Source organism: Dacryopinax primogenitus, assembly GCF_000292625.1.
Source record: "Dacryopinax primogenitus strain DJM-731 SS1 chromosome Unknown DACRYscaffold_13, whole genome shotgun sequence".
Taxonomy (NCBI): domain Eukaryota; kingdom Fungi; phylum Basidiomycota; class Dacrymycetes; order Dacrymycetales; family Dacrymycetaceae; genus Dacryopinax; species Dacryopinax primogenitus.
Window position 1 is genome coordinate 694895 of NW_024467210.1, and position 18504 is coordinate 713398.

General features: G+C 49.7%; 8 protein-coding genes across 8 annotated transcripts; 4 read left to right on the forward strand and 4 right to left on the reverse strand.

Annotated features, from left to right (window-relative positions):
* Nucleotides 1-221: 221 nt before the first annotated feature.
* DACRYDRAFT_23269 (uncharacterized protein) lies at nucleotides 222-1178 on the reverse strand (the record flags this gene model as incomplete). Its single annotated transcript, XM_040773182.1, has 1 exon — nucleotides 222-1178. A coding segment is annotated over exon 1 (556 nt), but the record flags the coding sequence as incomplete, so codon positions are not given.
* A 367-nt stretch (nucleotides 1179-1545) lies between these two features.
* DACRYDRAFT_117363 (uncharacterized protein) lies at nucleotides 1546-2933 on the reverse strand (the record flags this gene model as incomplete). Its single annotated transcript, XM_040770371.1, has 1 exon — nucleotides 1546-2933. One exon carries the CDS (start codon nucleotides 2931-2933, stop codon nucleotides 2019-2021), a length of 915 nt encoding a protein of 304 aa, XP_040627264.1. The 3' UTR covers nucleotides 1546-2018.
* Nucleotides 2934-3625: 692 nt separating this feature from the next.
* On the reverse strand, nucleotides 3626-4634 carry DACRYDRAFT_23270 (uncharacterized protein). The gene is made up of 5 exons (XM_040773183.1): nucleotides 4405-4634; nucleotides 4200-4348; nucleotides 4031-4150; nucleotides 3731-3969; nucleotides 3626-3682 (listed from the first exon to the last, which is right to left on the reverse strand). Exons 1-4 carry the CDS (start codon nucleotides 4626-4628, stop codon nucleotides 3758-3760), a joined length of 705 nt encoding a protein of 234 aa, XP_040627265.1. The 5' UTR covers nucleotides 4629-4634; the 3' UTR covers nucleotides 3626-3682; nucleotides 3731-3757.
* A 1289-nt stretch (nucleotides 4635-5923) lies between these two features.
* Nucleotides 5924-7884, forward strand: DACRYDRAFT_23272 (uncharacterized protein). Its single transcript, XM_040773184.1, has 6 exons — nucleotides 5924-6107; nucleotides 6163-6285; nucleotides 6345-6569; nucleotides 6617-7165; nucleotides 7224-7527; nucleotides 7577-7884. The coding sequence occupies exons 4-6, from the start codon at nucleotides 7049-7051 to the stop codon at nucleotides 7753-7755; spliced, it is 600 nt and encodes a 199-aa protein (XP_040627266.1). The 5' UTR covers nucleotides 5924-6107; nucleotides 6163-6285; nucleotides 6345-6569; nucleotides 6617-7048; the 3' UTR covers nucleotides 7756-7884.
* A 135-nt stretch (nucleotides 7885-8019) lies between these two features.
* DACRYDRAFT_23273 (uncharacterized protein) lies at nucleotides 8020-10523 on the forward strand. Its single transcript, XM_040773185.1, has 10 exons — nucleotides 8020-8583; nucleotides 8637-8959; nucleotides 9016-9138; nucleotides 9185-9291; nucleotides 9344-9356; nucleotides 9390-9484; nucleotides 9558-9766; nucleotides 9841-10189; nucleotides 10238-10381; nucleotides 10429-10523. The coding sequence occupies exons 1-7, from the start codon at nucleotides 8368-8370 to the stop codon at nucleotides 9644-9646; spliced, it is 966 nt and encodes a 321-aa protein (XP_040627267.1). The 5' UTR covers nucleotides 8020-8367; the 3' UTR covers nucleotides 9647-9766; nucleotides 9841-10189; nucleotides 10238-10381; nucleotides 10429-10523.
* Nucleotides 10524-11635: 1112 nt separating this feature from the next.
* On the forward strand, nucleotides 11636-13498 carry DACRYDRAFT_89862 (cytochrome P450; the record flags this gene model as incomplete). The annotated part of the gene is made up of 7 exons (XM_040776936.1): nucleotides 11636-11831; nucleotides 11882-12209; nucleotides 12265-12413; nucleotides 12467-12582; nucleotides 12635-13038; nucleotides 13089-13225; nucleotides 13272-13498. 7 exons carry the CDS (start codon nucleotides 11636-11638, stop codon nucleotides 13496-13498), a joined length of 1557 nt encoding a protein of 518 aa, XP_040627268.1.
* A 614-nt stretch (nucleotides 13499-14112) lies between these two features.
* Nucleotides 14113-15635, reverse strand: DACRYDRAFT_109103 (kinase-like protein; the record flags this gene model as incomplete). Its single annotated transcript, XM_040768810.1, has 6 exons — nucleotides 14113-14345; nucleotides 14400-14562; nucleotides 14616-14734; nucleotides 14797-15006; nucleotides 15054-15388; nucleotides 15517-15635. 6 exons carry the CDS (start codon nucleotides 15633-15635, stop codon nucleotides 14113-14115), a joined length of 1179 nt encoding a protein of 392 aa, XP_040627269.1.
* Nucleotides 15636-16234: 599 nt separating this feature from the next.
* DACRYDRAFT_109104 (tubulin nucleotide-binding domain-like protein) lies at nucleotides 16235-18051 on the forward strand (the record flags this gene model as incomplete). The annotated part of the gene is made up of 10 exons (XM_040768811.1): nucleotides 16235-16408; nucleotides 16465-16510; nucleotides 16560-16638; nucleotides 16688-16934; nucleotides 16988-17194; nucleotides 17244-17384; nucleotides 17437-17504; nucleotides 17551-17710; nucleotides 17759-17881; nucleotides 17929-18051. 10 exons carry the CDS (start codon nucleotides 16235-16237, stop codon nucleotides 18049-18051), a joined length of 1368 nt encoding a protein of 455 aa, XP_040627270.1.
* Nucleotides 18052-18504: the final 453 nt, after the last annotated feature.

Below are 18504 nucleotides of genomic sequence, written 5' to 3' on the forward strand. Positions count from 1 at the left end.
GTTTATTCCTGGTGACGTTTTCCTGAAGCTCCATCTGTGTAATATTCACGCCCGGCAGAGGACACGCAGGACAGCGTGAGCAAATTGGTCCTGAATCCAGCAGCACGCTCTTGCACTCGGGAGGAATGACATCCTCAAGCCGATGCGCCTGTCCGCTTCTTTTCGATAGCTGCAGCCGGCGCCACAACCGAGCACAGAACATGAACTCCCGATACCGGTCCCTCGTGCTCATTGGGACGACATTGTCTGTGCTTCGGGCGAGTTTCGTGACGTAGTCATAGGCAGATTTTTTGGAACAAAGACTGTGTTGGTGAAAATCGCGCAAGCAGTCGAAGGTGACAGCCGTAACCGGGCTTTTGATAGTTGCGGGAAACATATCATGTTGCAGTAGCTGTATGAAGTGGGGTGAAGCAGAAGCACCTGCGCAAAGACCGATTTCCACCTCGTGCAGGCCATTGGTATGAACGACGGTAATTTTTCTTCTGTTGCAGTTGCTGCCGCAGCATTGGCAGAACGCCAGAATAGCACCGAGCTTTGTCAACGTAACTCGTTCGAAAAAAAGACCGTTCCACTTCTGTATCCGATGGAACGGTAGAGCTTTGTGTGCTTGAACTATACACGCATCGCAGAAGCCCTGTCGCCCAAAACAGTCGGTGCATCGGCTCACCGCTGAACCTTGCAGACAGTCACGGCACCGCTCTCCCGGCTTGAAAGGTCCTTCTCTCCTAAGAAGCTCATCCTCAAAGAGTTTCTCAAGTTTCGAGAACTCTCCTAGAGCAGGCATTGATGTGGAAGGCTCCTGAACGTAAGTTAGAGCGAATCAGACTTTGGGCACAGACGGTGCACACCTGCAGTTGGTCTTGTTCCTCCTCCTCCTCCTGCTTACTCTCTACCATGGGATTCATCGGTATATTCCAATTTTGTTTTTGGGGCGCAGGTAACTTGATGTATTGCGCTTTCTGTCTCGTACCGACCTCCACTGTACGAACCCATCGACCCAATGCACCATCCTCAATGGTAGGAGTTGCTGCTTCCCTCTTGCGCTTCCCAGCCATTGGTGATGTTGTAGACAGTGCCGAATAAGATGATATCGTGTAATTTATATCTGAAGGAAGTTTTGATGAGTACAGTAGAAAATAATACTGATGAGAGCACGTCGAGCACGTCGTTCAAGTGGGGATGAAGTGGGATGAGCGAAGTTCAAAAGCTCAGGGTTCAGACACAAGCTGACGATCAATATGTCGGACAGTATGCAGCAGTAGGACACATTTGATTTATCTCTTCCTACTGTACTAGTGTTACAGATACTTCTATACATCATATCTATTTTCATAATGACAAGGGAAGATATGATCTGGGACATTGTAGATACAGAAATAGCATTCGAATTCTTACCGGAATGTCACTTCTTCCTCCATCTCTACGAGCTCCAGGCACGCGTTGACCGAGTATCGTCTGATACAGCATGAAGGCAGTGATAGCGTTCGAGTTCATTACCGCATTTTCATGTCTCGCTCCAACTCCTCGAGCTCTGGGCAGGGGTTTATCCAGCTTGAGAGGGTTAGATCACGGGACTGCACAGTCCTCATCAACACCTGCTTGATCTTCTTTGAAAGTTCCCTCGGCCAGCCCAAAGCAAAGCGGATCGAAATCAGTCCATTTCCCTCTCCGGATCTTTGATTGGCCATCGAAGCGATTCGTTTGGCGCTGAATGGATAAAAATGATTGCCATTGAAGGGATCGGCACGAGGATGGAAGAATGGGATGCATGCATCGAGTATGAGGTCCTTCAGCACGGGGAGTGTCCCCCCCGAACGGAACAGGTCGATGAATTTGTTGTCTAAGGCACCAGCAAACAATGCCAGAGACTCGATTCCACGAAGTCTCGTCAACACGCTGTTCCAAGCGTCATTCGTGCGATAGGCATGCTTGATAATAAGGTGCCGAAGACTTGATCCGTTCGCGTTTGCAAGGTGGATAAGGGACGCCTGCTGTGCATCCAGGTCCACATTGTCGTATTAAAAGCTGATACAGTTCGGAAATAGCAAGAAACATTTCTGCAGGTACGGCATGTTGAGAGCGCGCACAAGATATAGAATCTGCAGAGGACGGTCATTGATCTTCAATGACTGTAGCCTCAGGAATTCGACTGCTTGCATTCCTTCCACGATGTTCGATTTTTGGAGGACGAGGTGTTGCACGGACGATACGCACGCCAGAGAAAAACGAGTACGTTCTATCGGAGACATGATCTTTCGTGGGGCTTCTGCATGTTTACCGTGCGCCTCGGCCGAGATACAGAACAGCTCAGCATCCATCAGGGCAACCTTCTCCAATCCAGCCAAGTTTACAGGCTTGCTTTCGACGGTGACAAGTTGGATGCTGGCGCGCGCAAGTTTGATTGTATGCAACTGGACAGCATCTACAACCCGCACGACTATGCGCTCGCTGTGACGCAAAAGGTCTTGCACACTAAGAGACCGGAGAGGAAGCTCGGCATTAATGTAGTTGCTGGTTTCGAGGGGCCCGATCGCCCAGTCGTCGATATTCATACGCAGTGCGCGTACGTGATGCCAATAATCGATCAAGTCGCGTAACTGGTCGAACATAGCGTCACGCATATTCATCGATTCAGTCAAGACAGTGAGATTGAGATGGAGTCGAATGGTGCCTTCCGAGCCGCAGTGCTTCAAGTGATGCTCCAAGGTGCTTCGAGTCCAGGCGCCGTGAGTGACATCGTGAGAGGTCGTCTCAACCATGGTTGTATCACCGGACAAGGAAACAGCTTGCTCGACTAACTCTGCGAGAGTATCTTCATCCGGGAGGTCATCGCTGGGGAGTGTTCCGTAGGTCGACGCGTCGTTGTCGTTCAAAGACGCCACGCTGCCTTCTGACGCGTCTGCAGTCACCACCGCTTCGTCGTGATCGTGCATCTGAAGGTCACTCTCCAAGAACCATATCCCTTCCCCGCAGCCCTTGAACACCCAGCAGTATCCCACCTGCAGCTCTATGGACCTCCAAAGCGAATTGTTGGTATAAGCGAGTGCTTGAAAGCGGCGGCAGACTAGGGTAATGTTGCATAGCTGATTCTTGCGTTCTACATCGGGTGTGTCGGACAGACAATGCTCAAAGATAGCAAGCACAATCTCTGCCGAGGCTTATCGAAAGGTGACTGCAGATCTATGCTCCTCTTGCCAGGGTGAGGAAGAGCCGACGAAGCGGTGGCTTCAGGGTTGGTGTTGGTCGCGCAATTGTTGGAGCTCTCAGGTGGATTGCGGTGGCTCATCTTGTCGATAGATAAGAATCAAGATTAAAGATCGAGATTCGAGCACAGCTTGAGACTGCACACAGCTGGTGTAGAGGATGAGCGACGGAGACCCGTCGACTGCGTGAGAGTGTCTTGCGCCCCTCAATTTTAGGGGCTGTACACCCGAGGGTCCTGACCTCGATCTTCACCTGGCGCCTACTGACGAAGTGCCAAAAGACCATCCGGCAGAGCATATCGAGGGTGAAATCGATTATGCTGAGTGGGGGCAGGCCCCAACACTTAAATGCAAGCGGACTCTGCATCTCTTCTCCAATGGGAGATGTCGAGAAAGTCAGGGAAGTCCCGAATTAGAGTGCGGAGGAATAGCATTTGAATTTTCCAAATTTTGTAGACCCAGGTTATCAATACATGTACCTGCACTATCTGTCAGGGAGACCACAGCGCATGTCGGGAAGAACTCACATAATGAATCTCCACCTCCCTGCAGCCCTACGCAACCTGTGTACCCATGCTCCCTTCAGCGCCTTTACTTCGAACGTCCTGCCTGAAGTGGACGTCGAACCAGTCAGCGTCGCTGGCCAAATCCACGCCGAAATCGCGGGAAAAGGCTCGCAAAGGAACAAAGGACCGAAGCCATGCGAGGCCTGGGAGCACATTCCACAGAAGCAGCTGCTTCATCTCCTTTTCATTTGAATTAGCATCTACAAAGTGCGATCAGTCCGTTTGTCACATTTGGCAGTTAGAAAGAAATGGTAGACATACCCGAGAGTGTGGAGGGATCCGTCAGGCCTGCTGCTATAATATCCAACTCGAAGCCGCTCATCTTGCGTAATTCAGCAACAAGACCAAAAGCTAATATCAAGAGGAGGGTGTGTAGGCCACCTATGAGAGCAAATCAGCGACTGTGTACGTGATGCGCTCCCACACTTACCGGAGCGAGCAATGCGCGCTAGATGGGATCCTTCCCGATTGTAACGGTCGAACTGTTTGTAGGACATTGTGTGCCCATCAGAAGACGAGCTTTGACATACACGCTCCTCGTAGTACTGAGGAAGGGTTACGCCGTTTGGCGACATCGTTCTACGCAAGGAACCGAGTGAGTGGCAAGTCATAGCAAGGGCGAACATATTTGCTACTTTGACACCTTGCTGTTAAGCGCCATACACGCCATCCACCGTCTCCACGTCAACAGATGACAGCAGTTATCGTGGTGAATAACGGATGAGATTGCGGCCACAGCATCGACATATTCTATGTTCGTGCCTCGAAATTCTTCTGCGCTCAACCCTTTCACAAGAGACGAGGTGAAGAGCTTCTTCAACTTATCACGCCCAGATGGTAATCCAAGATGGGAAAGCATCCAAATAAAGTGCTGCGCGGGAGTTCGGATCATCCGAGTAGAGTTTGGGGGTCTTTCCACGGTATACTGGATCTCTGACACCATGACAGCTGGATTGAGAGGATCTGCACTAAGCTTTCGGCGCCTAGCCACAGGCGCATCTTCGCCCTCCGTTCCATATTTTCGTTTGCGGCCATTTCGCGGTGGTGATAGATATGACGATGGCGCTACCGAAGGAGCTGAAGAAGCCTCCGAAGGGACGGGTGAGGCAGGTTGGAAGTGAGGCGGAGAGTACGCTTCGGGTGGCTCGGAAGGTGGAGCGGCATCCGATAGCTCATCGTCAGTAAGACTGGAGAATTCGCCTTCCTCAAATAATGATGTGACAGAAGAGTTAGAAGACCTACAGTATAACATTGACGAGATCGATCAAACAGTACCGAGTGAATATACAAACGGCTTACCCTGGCCGAGACAATTCCGCACTTGGCTCAGTTTGAGCCCCAAAGCCATGTGTGCGGGCGGCTCCGGTCGTAATCATCCTAGTCTGCCAGCTGTGTTGGGTACGGTGGTCTGGAGCCCTACTGGAATCATGATTTTCAGGGTGTCGCCTAGAATTTTCCTCCAAAAGTCGAACCACCGTGCGAAGACGCTCCAACGTGCCAGAGTCAAGCGGCCCCTTTGCCAATTCGGCCAGCACGGACATCATTCCCGACCATTGCGGACCTGAGAAATTGAGTTTCCGGGGCGACGCACAGAAAGCATGACATGAATGGGGCCCGTCGTCGACTTCGGAGAACGGAACCCGGTCACCATCAAAGGCAGGAGGTAAAGATCGAGATCGTGCACTGTCGAACTGCATTGAAATGTGGTAGTTATATGGAATCGGGCCTTGATGGATCTGCCGCTTCTGGGAAAGTAATTGATGATCGTCCGGTATTCGGATCAGTAATAAGACGGGATTCTTGGATATGAAGGAGGTATTCTCAGATGAAAATGCTTCCTGTCACCCAGTGCACAGCATGAATGAGAAGCATTGCCAGGAAAATGAGCTCGTACCTCACTTAGTCTATCATCAGGCGCCTTAATTTTGCTGGATTGCAACAATATTGTTACAAAAGAACTTGCAGAGCTGAATGTAGAAGAAAGATGTGCTGGTAAGGTGGTGGCTAAGATGAGGGATCGATGGGCGAGTTGCACGAGGCAGGGCCCTTAGTGGGCGTTGCACCGCCTCCCAAGCGTTGCGTATTGGGGGAATTCCCCCAATATGATTCCACCAATAGTTCCCTTGAATCGTACTGTTCGCTCTTGCTACTCCTGTTTGAATAGGCCTTGATGTTCTTGCTGGTTCTAAGATCGAAACATCAACATGTGAAATATACTGGGCGACTCTCTCTGTAACTGCGGGATACAATATCAGCGGACAGGATGGACCGGACTGGCGGATGTCACCTCTGTTTCTATATTCGAACATCTTTCAACTGCGGCTGTCTGACATAGTGAGTACGTAAAATTGCTTTGGTATTGTTCTCTAAATGGTGTTCTGAAACTTGATCAGCTTGGATCCATTTTCACTTGCAAAAAAAACCGTTGATAGGACGATCTATCAATCTCCATGGGCAACGAACGACTTTGTGGAAGAGGCTGGATTCTCATGTACTTGTGGAAGAGGACCCCGTTCGTACGTAGTATTCTCACTCTTGAATTCTGGAGTGCGTTTTGGGTTCAGTTCACATCTAGGAGCGTCTGGTGCTTTCCTGTGGCCATCGAGGCATCACATAAAAGGGTCGATGTGCTTCCACCAAACAGCTTCAGCAACGTCACGAATTGGCACCCATGTCTGGTATTGCCTATGGACCGCCTCGTCGAACAGCAGTTTGTAGACACCCGGACTGTGAAGCTCTTATCAATCCTGCAGTCAAGATATCTGCAAGTCCAAGAAACCCAGGAAAGCGATATCACTCAGTGAGTCCCATTACATTGTAAGGCACATCAATTTGACGTTGTAAAAGTGCTATAATCGGCACTTCTACTGCTTCATAATGAATCTAAGCCCATCTCATGGAAGATCAAGCCCACGCACAAGAAGTGGCTACCAGCCCCGGCAGACAATAGCAAGACCACCTAGACAACATCTCCCATGTACAAATGGATGTGGAAGACTGGCCAATCGATCGGGTTGTCCATACATTCGATGCATTCACTGCTGTCCTGGTCCGTGCTCTCGACCAGGGCATCCGAGCCAGAACCCGACCGCGCAAGCCGTTGATATTGGGAGGGAAAGGTCTTACGGAAACTCGGTATCTATGATGCATGGTGCCAGTCCTCCCCTGCTGCTGTCCTCTCCACCTTCATCTCCACCACCATCAAGATCTTCCTTGATTGAGCTAACCCACGTCTTGGAGACCATTAGCCGAGCTACATCTCCCCCTTCCCCTATTCCTATGTGGAGTACGGATGCTCTGAATGATGCACCCCCAGGCCATACTGGTCATGGCAGAGACATGCATATCGAAGAGGATCATCATGAGGGAGTTGTAGTGATCTATATTTGGACCTGGGTTGGTGATATGTAGCTCTGAGTTCATCCCTCGAATGTGTACTCATACTCCTGCTCAGCATGACATACTCCCCTGGAAGATTCACTGGGACTCAACGCAATCACATGTGTTTTTACTCGACCTGCTTGCACGACAAAATAGAATGCTGCTCTCCCATTATGAGCATGGCAACGTGCGATTTTGGAAATACGTCAGTCACGAAAGGAGCTGGGAGCTCACAACGCCACAGGTGGAGCACCGGCTGTGGTCCGGGTGTTTGCTTCTTTTTAACTGCACACTCGTTGGAAGCAGCCGGACGCCGGATTGGGCTGACTTTTTTTCCACATTGCTCACAGTACATGATGTTAGCAGTGGTGCTGGGCGTAAGTGGTCCATCAAAAGGTCCCCTGCCTACTCTGACAGACTGCACAGGTCTGCAAAATTCGGAACAACGTAGAGGGCGAGAAAACATGTCCATCCTCAGGCCTGTGCAACCGACGGGTCCTCTGATGACGGCAGTGGCCTCCGTAGTCATTCAGCGTGTGCACGCCAATTCACAGGAGGAAGAGGCCAATCGCGAGGACGATGTCATTGACTTGACAAGCGACTAGATTGCCAGCTTCATCTTACCATGGGCATTCAACTGCTGCCTTCTTCCATTGCTTAGATAGATTTACTACCTGCCTTCTTATATTCATTAGATACATGTACCTCCCGTCTTCTTCTATTACCTAGATATATTTCCTCCGGAAAGCAATTAAAGAAATATGTGTTCAACCTCGCAATCGGGGTCCTACATCCCGGGGGTATACTACTACTTCTCTTCCTTTTTCTTCCATGGTACCTTGATCCAATTTCCTACCGCCATGTATCGTCAACTCTATGCATCCTTCTTGGCAGTGCTAAGCTAAAAGGTTGCTAACTGGATACTGTCATCAATGTACCCTGAGGAATCTTAGGCTTATGGTTCTTATCTCGGCGATCTCTGGATAACGACGGACACCTGAATCGAAGCTGTGTGATACCCAAAGGAGGAGCATCTTTGCCCGTCTCCAAGTTTTTTTTTCTCGTCATGCTAATGGAGCGAGTGTGGATCAGACCTAGAGAAGCCATCTTGGTTGAACTACAACTCTTCACCCCCCGGTCGTCTTCACGTCTGTCCTATCGTCGTCTCCCCCGCCTCATCGACTGGCTCGTACTATACCACTCTCGCTCGTCAACACATGGGTGCTGCTGCAGTCAATATTCCACGATTTTCCAGCCATCAAATAGACTGGCTGAAAGAGAGACTTCCTGCATATGTGTCGAGCTGCGATGGTCGTCGAGGAGAGCCGCTGCAGTTCACCAAGGCCCAAGCCACCGCGTTTCTTGCTGCCTTCCCTGATTACTTTGCCCTGGAAGCAGAGATCCCGGCAGATCTCTGGAAGGCATTGAGAACCGTATGTGATGCTGTAACATCGTCAGTTCTAGGAATCGCTAACAAATTGTGCAGAAAATTGATACTTGGTTCAAGAACCACAAGCGAATGAGGGGACAGCAGACAATTAAGCTCGAAATGAAATCTCCGCGTCACCAGCCCACTGCAATGCGAGCTCGGGAACTGATGGCGGCTCAGAGGGACGATATCCCATCGCTGGTAAGAGCCAAAGCAGAAGAACTGAACAAGCATTCGCTTGGCGCGAGATCGATCGTAACCAAACAGCTCTGGGAAGATCTACCAGATACCACCAAGGACGTGTTTATGGCAGCTGCGCGCGCTGAGAGAGCCGAAGGAGTCAATACGGAATGCAGCCTGTCCGAAAGGGAAAAACAAAAGTACGTGATTAGTTTCCTTTCGCGCGTTGACGACGACTAACCAGCTTGCGCTGCAGAAACATTCTGAAGTTACCTCGAACCGCAGCATCATTTATCAGGTCCTTAAAGGAGAAGACGGGGTGGACCTTTCTACTGCTCAGTGGGGGACGTCAGTTCGGGAAAGGACTGGGCACCTTAGTGTAAGCAGACACATCCAGTACGGTGCTGTGCTGACTGGATCGACAGGGTCGGAGAAGGTGAAACCTGCGAGACGAACCTTCGCTTTCAAGAGTATCACGAGAACTGGGAGGGACATGTCAAGCGGCCATGGATCGAATTCGTAAATGCGTTCGGTGTGTCCGTTCCAGAAACTGCGTCAATGCGAAATCGCTGACTTCTACACAGTAGGAGAGGAGAGGTCATACGGCCGATGACTACCACTCACTCGCAGGGCATACGGAATTCCATGTTTACCTGAGGCTCAAAGGGATTGGACTGAGACTGATTACAGAACAATGATGCTAGGGTGGATGGAGGCTGTTTGGGGTACGTCGTTGTGAGATGTTTAGGATCCGAGGACTGACAGATTAGTAGAGGACGAAGATATGGGGGATATCAGCTCCTGCGATCTCCCAGCAGAAGCACCCGGAAGGCTTCCCCCTGGTGTTCACTCGAACGATATCAAAACTTGCAGTTTCATTGCTTTGATTGAAGCTTACGGATACGTACGTGAGCAGCAACTTGCAATTGGGGCAAACTACAGCTTTTTTGGCGCCGGCTTGCTAAGGCATAACACGGAAGCATGGTATGGGGATGACAATAACCTAGGTATGACATCCCTTTGCTTACATTGGTTCGCTCTTCATTCATGTGCTGCATAGAACATCTAACCATATCGGCAGAAGACGAACTGCTCAACGACGAGGATATCGACATACACGAAGAGGATGTGTTCATTGCGAAGTCAGCTGAAGCAGAATCCCAGTCACTGCCAATCAGCCGCACTGGTGGTATTACATATCCTTCACTGCCAGACTTTGAAGGACCACCTCCCGATGACTGCCCAGCGTGCTTCACGCCGTCAAGCGACGCAGAACAACCGATCGACACAGGGTCGAACGACAACATGGTTGAGACCTGCGAGGAGGTTGTCTTCAGCAAACCTAAGTTCACGCCATTAATACAACACACTGGTCTGGCTGGCTTATCGACGCTATCCGATGCTCGAAGGATGCTGGGTGGGGCAGACCCGTACGTTCGTATTGTACATTGAGCCAGAGCTGAACCTGCTCATAACAGATCTGAAATGGACCTCGGACGTCGTGTGAAGAAGCGTCGTTTCTTGGGTGAAGGGGAGGGAATGGGGGCCGTGCAAAATGAAGATGCTCCGAAAAGCAGTTTGAAGAAGAGCTCGGCGCGAGCGCAGCGTTATGTCAAAGAAAAGTACGTACTCCACTGTGTCGATACGATAACTAACTGAGACTTATTAGGACTCACAAAATCATTCGAATGCGCCAACCAAAAGGGGACGCGCGGGGAAGAGACGTGAAAGTACTGAGCAGTAGAAAAGGTTTCTAGATGAAAGCTGCTCGTACCCTGTCTATACCAGCTTTGTTCTTAACGAGATCCGAAACGACACCGAGATTTGACACCGAGACTTTCGGTGTCCTTTGAGTGTCCTTTGAGTGTCCTTTGAGTGTCCTTTGAGTGTACTTTGAGTGTTGCTGTGGATGAGCCGGTGTGAATCTCACGGGCAATGTACAGCATTTGGGTCATGAACGTCTGAGATTTACACTGAAACATGGCACTCATACGGGCTCAGATTACTCTGAGCTACTGAAGTCGCTGGTTGACTTTGATGGGCACACGTTGTTCCTCTCTGGGATATATCAGTATGGGCTTCACGATCATCCTCCCATTGGCTTGGGTGAACGAACACTGGCTTGGACCTAGACGTGATCGAGAACTCGCAGAACAATTGCACGACACCGAGACCTTGAGGAGCATTTGTCGTTGGTCTCTAAGCCATTACCGAGAGGCACGAATGCAGATCGTGGTAGGGTAGTCATGCACGCAGTGGTAAGCAAAAGTTACGGTTCGGACCGATGATATTGCAGTCACCGCTGATATATTTGCCCAATGGAAATACAGACTCGTCTTCCTGCCTTCTTAGCAGGCAACCAACATCGAGAGAACTTACCAAGGCTACATGTATGCGTGTCTTGTACTCGTTACGAGGTTCTTTGAAACTAGAGTGATGGTCCGAATATGCTTCTATTTCCGGTTTGACTGCTACGTGAAGCAGGAATCGTATGCAGAGCTTTTACTGTAAGGGTTTTTTCTTCTGGTGAATGGAAGCAACGAAGACGCTGTATCGGAATCGGACTACATCCGTGCCCCTGTCTCGCGAACTTACTTCACACGCCTGTGCTTCTCTATCGTGGCTTTGATCATACATAGCAATGTGTCTCTGCCGAACTTCCCCACTGAAGTCTTGGAGACTGCGGGAAGATAAAAGCAGGGAGAGTCTGGTAGTAGCAGGCGCGACCTCCGTTCCCGAAGAAAGCCACACTCCAGGCACGGGTTACACTCTGTCAAAGTGATCTCATTGTTCTTTACTGGTCTTGGTACGGAACGACTGGGTATATAGTCTGTTGTATACTGACAACTCGCCGCGTTCGATACCCAGTTTCTGCTATGTTCGTTGCCACATTCTCACCGTCATGGATTGCTCTGGCTGCTGTTGCCCTTGCTCTCGTTGTCTACTGGACATGCACTGCTCGTAGGATCCATTATCCGCCTGGTCCTCAAGGCAAATGGTTCATTGGAAATCTACATGATGTTCCCAAGGAGCAACAATGGCGGACCTACGCAGCCTGGAAAGGCATTTATGGTATGTTTGCAATACGAGCTGTGGCAAGCCTTCCCCTGATTCATCGACAGGTCCTATCATCCATCTCAATTTCTTGGGAGGAACCCATGTCGTTGTCCTTAACGATGTCAAGACCGTTACTGATCTGCTCGAGAAACGAGCTAATATCTACTCGGATCGACCGATGACGACGATGAATACCAAGCTGGTCAACCGACAACGAAGTCCCTTTTTTGTGCCCTTCGCCGACCCGCGTTTTAGAATCTATCGCAAAATGCTGCATGATACTCTTGGATCTCGCCCGATGAGAGATATTTGGCCTGTACAACAAGAAGAAGTGAAAATCTTCCTGGGGAATTTGCTCGCGAGCCCAGAACAGTTCGAGGCACACATTCGCAGGCAAGGTCTATTCCGTACCCTGAGTCCTACTTGGTGACCATATCTTCTTCTCCAGCAATGCCGCCTCCGTCATTATGAAAATTGCATATGGATATAAGATCAAGGCGAGGGACGATCCTTTCGTGGCTGCTGTTGAAGAAGCCTTTATCAATGGCTACATTATCACTACTCCCGGACGGTGGCTAGTGGACTCTTTCCCAATTTGTAAGGACGCCATTTTTTTCTTTAATACGCAATACCATTTCAACCATTCCTAGTACGATTCTTGCCGGAGTGGTTTCCTGGAGCCAACTTCAAGAAAAAAGCGCGATATTATCGTGAGCAGATGCACGGCGCCTATCAAGGGCCTCTGGATTGGGTCAAAGCCCAGATGGTCGATACGCTTCCCGTATCCAAAACTCTTTCTCTAATCACTCCCTTTGTAGGCTGCAGGTGTTGCTATATCCTCATTTGTCTCAAGACAACTCGCGTCGAAAGGAGAACAAGCGTCAGATGACCATTACGAAGATATCCTGCTCAACGTTGCAGGCTCAATGTTTGTTGGCGCTGCAGATACCACTGTCTCTGCTATGATTTCGTTTTTCTACATTATGACAACTCATCCTGAGGTTCAACGTCGGGCTCAGGCAGAGATCTTCACAGCAGTCGGGGCTGACCGTCTGCCGACAATGGAAGACCGCGGGTCTCTGCCTTACGTAAACTGCGTGTTGAAAGAGATTTTCCGCTGGTGCCCGCCAGGACCACTCAGCTTGCCTCATTCGCTTACGCAGGACGACGTATATAATGGATATGGCATACCTGCTGGGACGGTGGTTCAGGCAAATATATGGCATGCCCGACATGAAACGTTTTCAAACTCTTCACTGACTGTGAGGGTAGGGCTCTCATGCACGACGAGACCATGTATCCCGATCCGCTCGTGTTCGATCCTGACAGGTTCTCTGGTGTTGGTGGTCGAACAGTGCAACAGGATCCTACTAGATGGGTGTGGGGTTTCGGCAGGAGAGTCTGTCCCGGTAGGGTCTAATATCCCGTTGTAAGCAATTCTGATTGTGTACTCAGGGCAACATCTCGCCGAAGCAATGCTCTATATCTCAATTGCTTGCACCTTAACGCTGTTTAACATTGGAATGGCTATTGATGTGCAAGGTGAAATGATCGAGCCATTGTTGGAATTCACGACCGGGACGACAAGCAGGGTGAAGTCCTTCAGGTGCAGTATTGTGCCTCGAGCAGGATACGAGAGCCTTCTTTTTCAATTTACCGTCTATGGGGACAGTTCTGTCTAGTTACTTTGCTGGTGTACGCTATACCGAAGTCAATTACTTTGCGAGCTGATGCATTACCCAACTGCCCCGCAAGCTTCATATTCGAAGATATGGACAGCGGCTAACGACTCGTGAACGGCTCGATGTGGTTGGTTATGATCGCACCTTGTTCCGAAAATGAGTTGCCTTTCAAGCGCGATGGGGCGATCTGCTCTTGATCGGTCAGGATTAGAATAATATCACTAGTTGCTTTGGATGATACTAGTGAGGGAAGAATCATGGTCTTGTGACAGTACCGTGGTCTCATAACGTAGCTCGAGCTGCCTGAGTTGTCCGTCGTCTATTCCAAAGTTGTCCAACAATACCCCTCTACTACAATTTGACACCGAGTCGATCAATGCAGAACGTGGGTGTCAATTGGGCCGTCCTTCGATGTCATTATCTGCTCTGAGTTGTATGGCGCGTGGAACTCTTGCACATATCTGTGGATAACCGATCAGCCCTGATTCCAAAGTAATGTACATAATGACCACCGAGACGTGAACATAGCCAACCCCACAATTTGCTTGAGCCAGTAGTGATGCTACTGTCTGATGACGAAGGACCGCCGCCGGCTGGCCCCGCGTACGGTGCTGTTACAACTCATCTATACCCACTGAAATTTCCCGAGCCCCTTCTTCCAGATCCAAATCGAACCATTCGTGACGCAATGCTTCCGCCGCTGAGCAACGGTGGGCGGGATTGGGTCGCATCATTTGGAGCACCAGAGCAGTCAGGCTGTCTGCTGCTAGGGGCGACATCTCCGAATGCCGCGCCACCAAACGCTCTCTTATACTCGGTACCTTCGTTGTCGGGCGACGTAGGAGAACTTTTTTGTACTGAGTCAGATCTTCGCTGCAGACGTGTATCGTTGCGTACGCACCTTTATCATTAAAGAATTCTCTCCACCTGGTGCACCGACTCTGGAGTTCAAGAGGGACAGGCCCAACTTGTTTAGTCACCGTGGAGAGATAGTGCTGCTCTCCGATAATATTCTTTGTGACTTTCCACTGGAAAAGCGGAGAACCGTCAAGCATCTCCACGATCTGTCTACTTTTAGTATTCCCGGGGTTACGAATGCAACTTGGAAGGTTCTCACAAAGCATCCGGTGGCCCAAATGTCCACCGTGCAATCCCAACACCCGTTCAAGACCACTTCTGGGGGCCGGAGGAGTTTGCCGAGAATGACGGTTTGATGGGTACTGCTTGCCCACTCTGCTGTTGGTCAGAGATATGTTTAGTTTAACGCATCCAAGCTCATTGGCTATTCCAACGCGCACCTGTCCCGAAGTCTGCGAGACAGATCTTCAGCTTCCGCCCAAAGATAGGCACTGAAATCGGCTGAGATTGGCTGATTGGGATTTCAACAACTTGCCTAATCTCATTCTTCAAAAAGACGTTGGCCAGCGCTCTCGCCGGTTCACATGCGATCTGCTTATTAATAGCATGTGTATCTTGAATTTGCAACATGATGTTCGAGCCCTTGATGTCTGAAGAAATGTAGACAGCACGATGACCTGTAATATATATTACTCACCGGTGTGGATCACTCCACATTTCGAGTGGAGGTAATCCAATGCGAGGAGCAGTTGTTTCATCACCTCCCGCAGTGTACGGACGGGTAGCATAGATGTCCAGGATGGCTGCAGCGTCTGGCCGAAGACCGGGAAAAGCATGGCGATATGCGTGCCAAATACGCTATTGACGTGAAAATCGTTGATGAGGTGTACTACGTGTTCGTAGCCGGGATGTGTAGGATCAGCGTCTCGCACTCTCTTCAGGATTTCCACTTCTTTGTATAATACATCGTACAACACTGGTTCTGCCCGGAGGACTTTCAACGCTTGGTATCGGTTCACGTCAGCGTCGCTTCTGGTACCATGTTAGTGAAAGTCAGAAGAGATGAGACCTCCGATGTGCCCAAGGTTTTCCAGCAAATAGACAGTTCCGTACAGACCCCACCCTAATTTGCGCAGCACAATGTACTGGCCATCACGGACTTCCTTTCCGAACGGAAAAAAGCAGTAATCATAACCGCGATGTGCCACATTAGCTGGGAAGAATTCTTCTCCACTAAGATCCCATTCGTTGTCCCTCTTCCCACTTTCGGCGAAGCCATCGTCAAAACTTGAAGGAGAGTCACGGCGGGCGATGTGTGATAGTATATCGACGACCAGCCAAAGACTGTAATGCGAGAATCCTCCTGAGGACGAAGCAGCGAGAGTGAACAGGCTATGCGGTAAAACCACTCGAGGTGGTGGCAGGAAAGACGGTGGGGTTCACCCGAGCGCACACGAGATGACTCGGAGTAGTATGCATAGGTGTAGGACGCGCGCAAGGGAGGCAAATTGCGTCCATAATCCCCTAAAAGGGAAAGAGCAGGGCAATTTACCTCTGTAATTTCCGAAAAAGGCAATTCCTCCCCTGTGCCTCTGTGTAGGGTTAGGGTACTGGTTAGGACCCATCTAGCAGGTTAGGGTTGGTTAAGGTTAGGGTTGGTTAGGGTTAGGGCTAGTGGTAGGGTGATATTACCATATTTTTCACTGTATTATATTATAACATAACTCCGTGCTTAGGTGTGAGCCCATATGTTCAGAATTGGGAGAAATTGCTATATTTGGCAAAAGCAGGGTCTTTTGCCTCCGTTGCGCGCGCGTCCCACACCTACTATGTTATCATGATACTACCGAGCCTGAGGAGACCCTGCAACAGACGGCCATGCATGAGATCATCTACGTTCAGTCTGGCACATACGCAAACTACATAGGACAACACTTTTGGAATGTCCAGGAGAGCTACTTCGATTGGGAAGAAGAGCCTGAAGAGGTTAACGAACGGAAGCCGCCCGAAGTGAACCATGATATCTCCTTCCGGGAGGGGCTGGGGACGAATGTAAGAACAGCCTACCTGAAGTCTCATGAAATGTTTATCGAACCCTCACGGCTTAGGGAGTGTCGACGTACCTTCCCAGAGTGTTGATATTCGACTCAAAAGGTGGGTCGTATAGCTTGTTACCGAGACCATGAACTAAGTCGAGTCTGAGATGTCTTTGGATCGATACCTAAGTACAACACGATGTACGAAAGTGTTGCTGGGGAGGAGGCCAATGACTCGGCAAGCTGGTCAGGGGAGATATATCGTCCATTATTATCCTTCTAAATGATCGACTAGGACAGGCCAGAGCGTTTCATATCAGCAACCTCTTCATCCCAAGTCACAGTATCAATGTGATCTCGACGAGCAGACCACGAAAGCTTCCCAAACGATCGAATCGAGAAGAACCTATAATCCGTCTACTTGGGCTGACTACACTAGCGTCTACTACCATCCATGCTCGATCTGGCCGGTGTCGTACATCCTAACTGGCACTGGCAACAAATGGGACGAAGGAGAAGACGCGTGGGGTCGTTTACAGCATGTGCGTGCCCCTACATATCTGCTCATCATGCATGCCAGTAATATCTCGAGCAGGAGAATGACTTTTGGGATAAGGATTTTCGATTGTTTGCGGAGGAGTGCGACTTGCTCCAAGGACTCCAAGCGACGTCCTCTGCGTCAGACGCCTTTGCCTCGCTCTCCGCGTCCCTATTGCAAACATTTCGGGATGAGTATCCAAAGCTACCAGCTCTTCTCTTCTTGCCCTTATCTCAGCGCAAAGAAAAATTCAACCCCTACGACGTGAGATATTCTGCATACACTGTCACGCGCGCGTTAATGGAATGGGTAGTTGGCCGAACGCCGTCGTCTCTCAACCGAAAGCAAGATGTTGGTCATGTCAGCAGAAGCAGAAGCGACGATCATCCCGTTGCAGTGCCCAGCGACATGGTCAAAGGGACAATGGACAACTGAGCTGGCTTTGGACCTTAATGTACGTTCCTATAATACTTGCACGGCGTTACCTCCACTCATCTCAATCCTAGTTTGGAGAGGCTTATCAGAGCTCGGCCCTCCTCTCTGCTCACATTGAATCCGCCACTCTTTCCCTTCGGTATGAGAGTCATCCAGCAGGAGAATCAATACTGATGGCATATCAGCCTCAATTCCAATCCTACGTCGCTCTCTTCTCTTACATCCCTGCTGAACTACCATACTGACACTCCAATTTCCCACCTGTCTGGCGCCTTGCCTTTATACGATACGCTGTTCACGAACAAAATATATGATTTCTCGACTGTACTCGATGCCTCAGTTCCGGTGCAGCCGCTCTGTTTTCTTGTATTTCATCTCGCTAAATCATTAAAGGATACACCTACGTTTTCGGCCTGCACCACATACCGCGGGCTGCTCTCTCCACAAACACGGGTCAACCTCACAGAGCGTCTCGAGCAGTCCATAGGCATCCGAGAGCCTCTTTTGCAGTTGTTCGTGTGTGTATTCCGTTGTATTCCGCAAATGTTCACCCTACTTGCCAGATCGTGCTCTGCCCTACAATATCCTATTTTGACTTCATTCCCTCCTATTCTGGCAACTCATTCGAACAATGTACCGCTGCTGTCTATGTTGCACACAACCTCTCACACATCATCATTTCTTGATTACTATACCACGTCACTACAATCACTACTGCACGAAGGACAGCTTGCAGGTCTTGGAGAAGGACTTGATCGGCAGGAGATTCGCTCCCTTGGTGCCACACTGGACAGTCTCAAGGAAGCTTATAGGCGAACCGAGGAGTTACACGAGTCCGAGGAAGACGACATATAACGCACGGGGTTATAATCTGGTTGAGCTTCACTGTAGAAGGGTATGCAGATGCCAAAGATAGTTCTGTGACGCGATCGGGGTAATAAAGGTTTCTTTTGTGAGTCGCCAAAATCTGCTCTAGAGACAGTGCGTTATATACTATCCAAATTCAGAATGGACTGCGACCAATCACCCGTTCTTCCACCTATCTGAGTTCTTGCCCTCACCTATGGTCAAATAAGAAGCAGCGTACATGTTGATGTCATTAATCTGGGTTTTGACTCCATTGGGACAAGATATAGGGA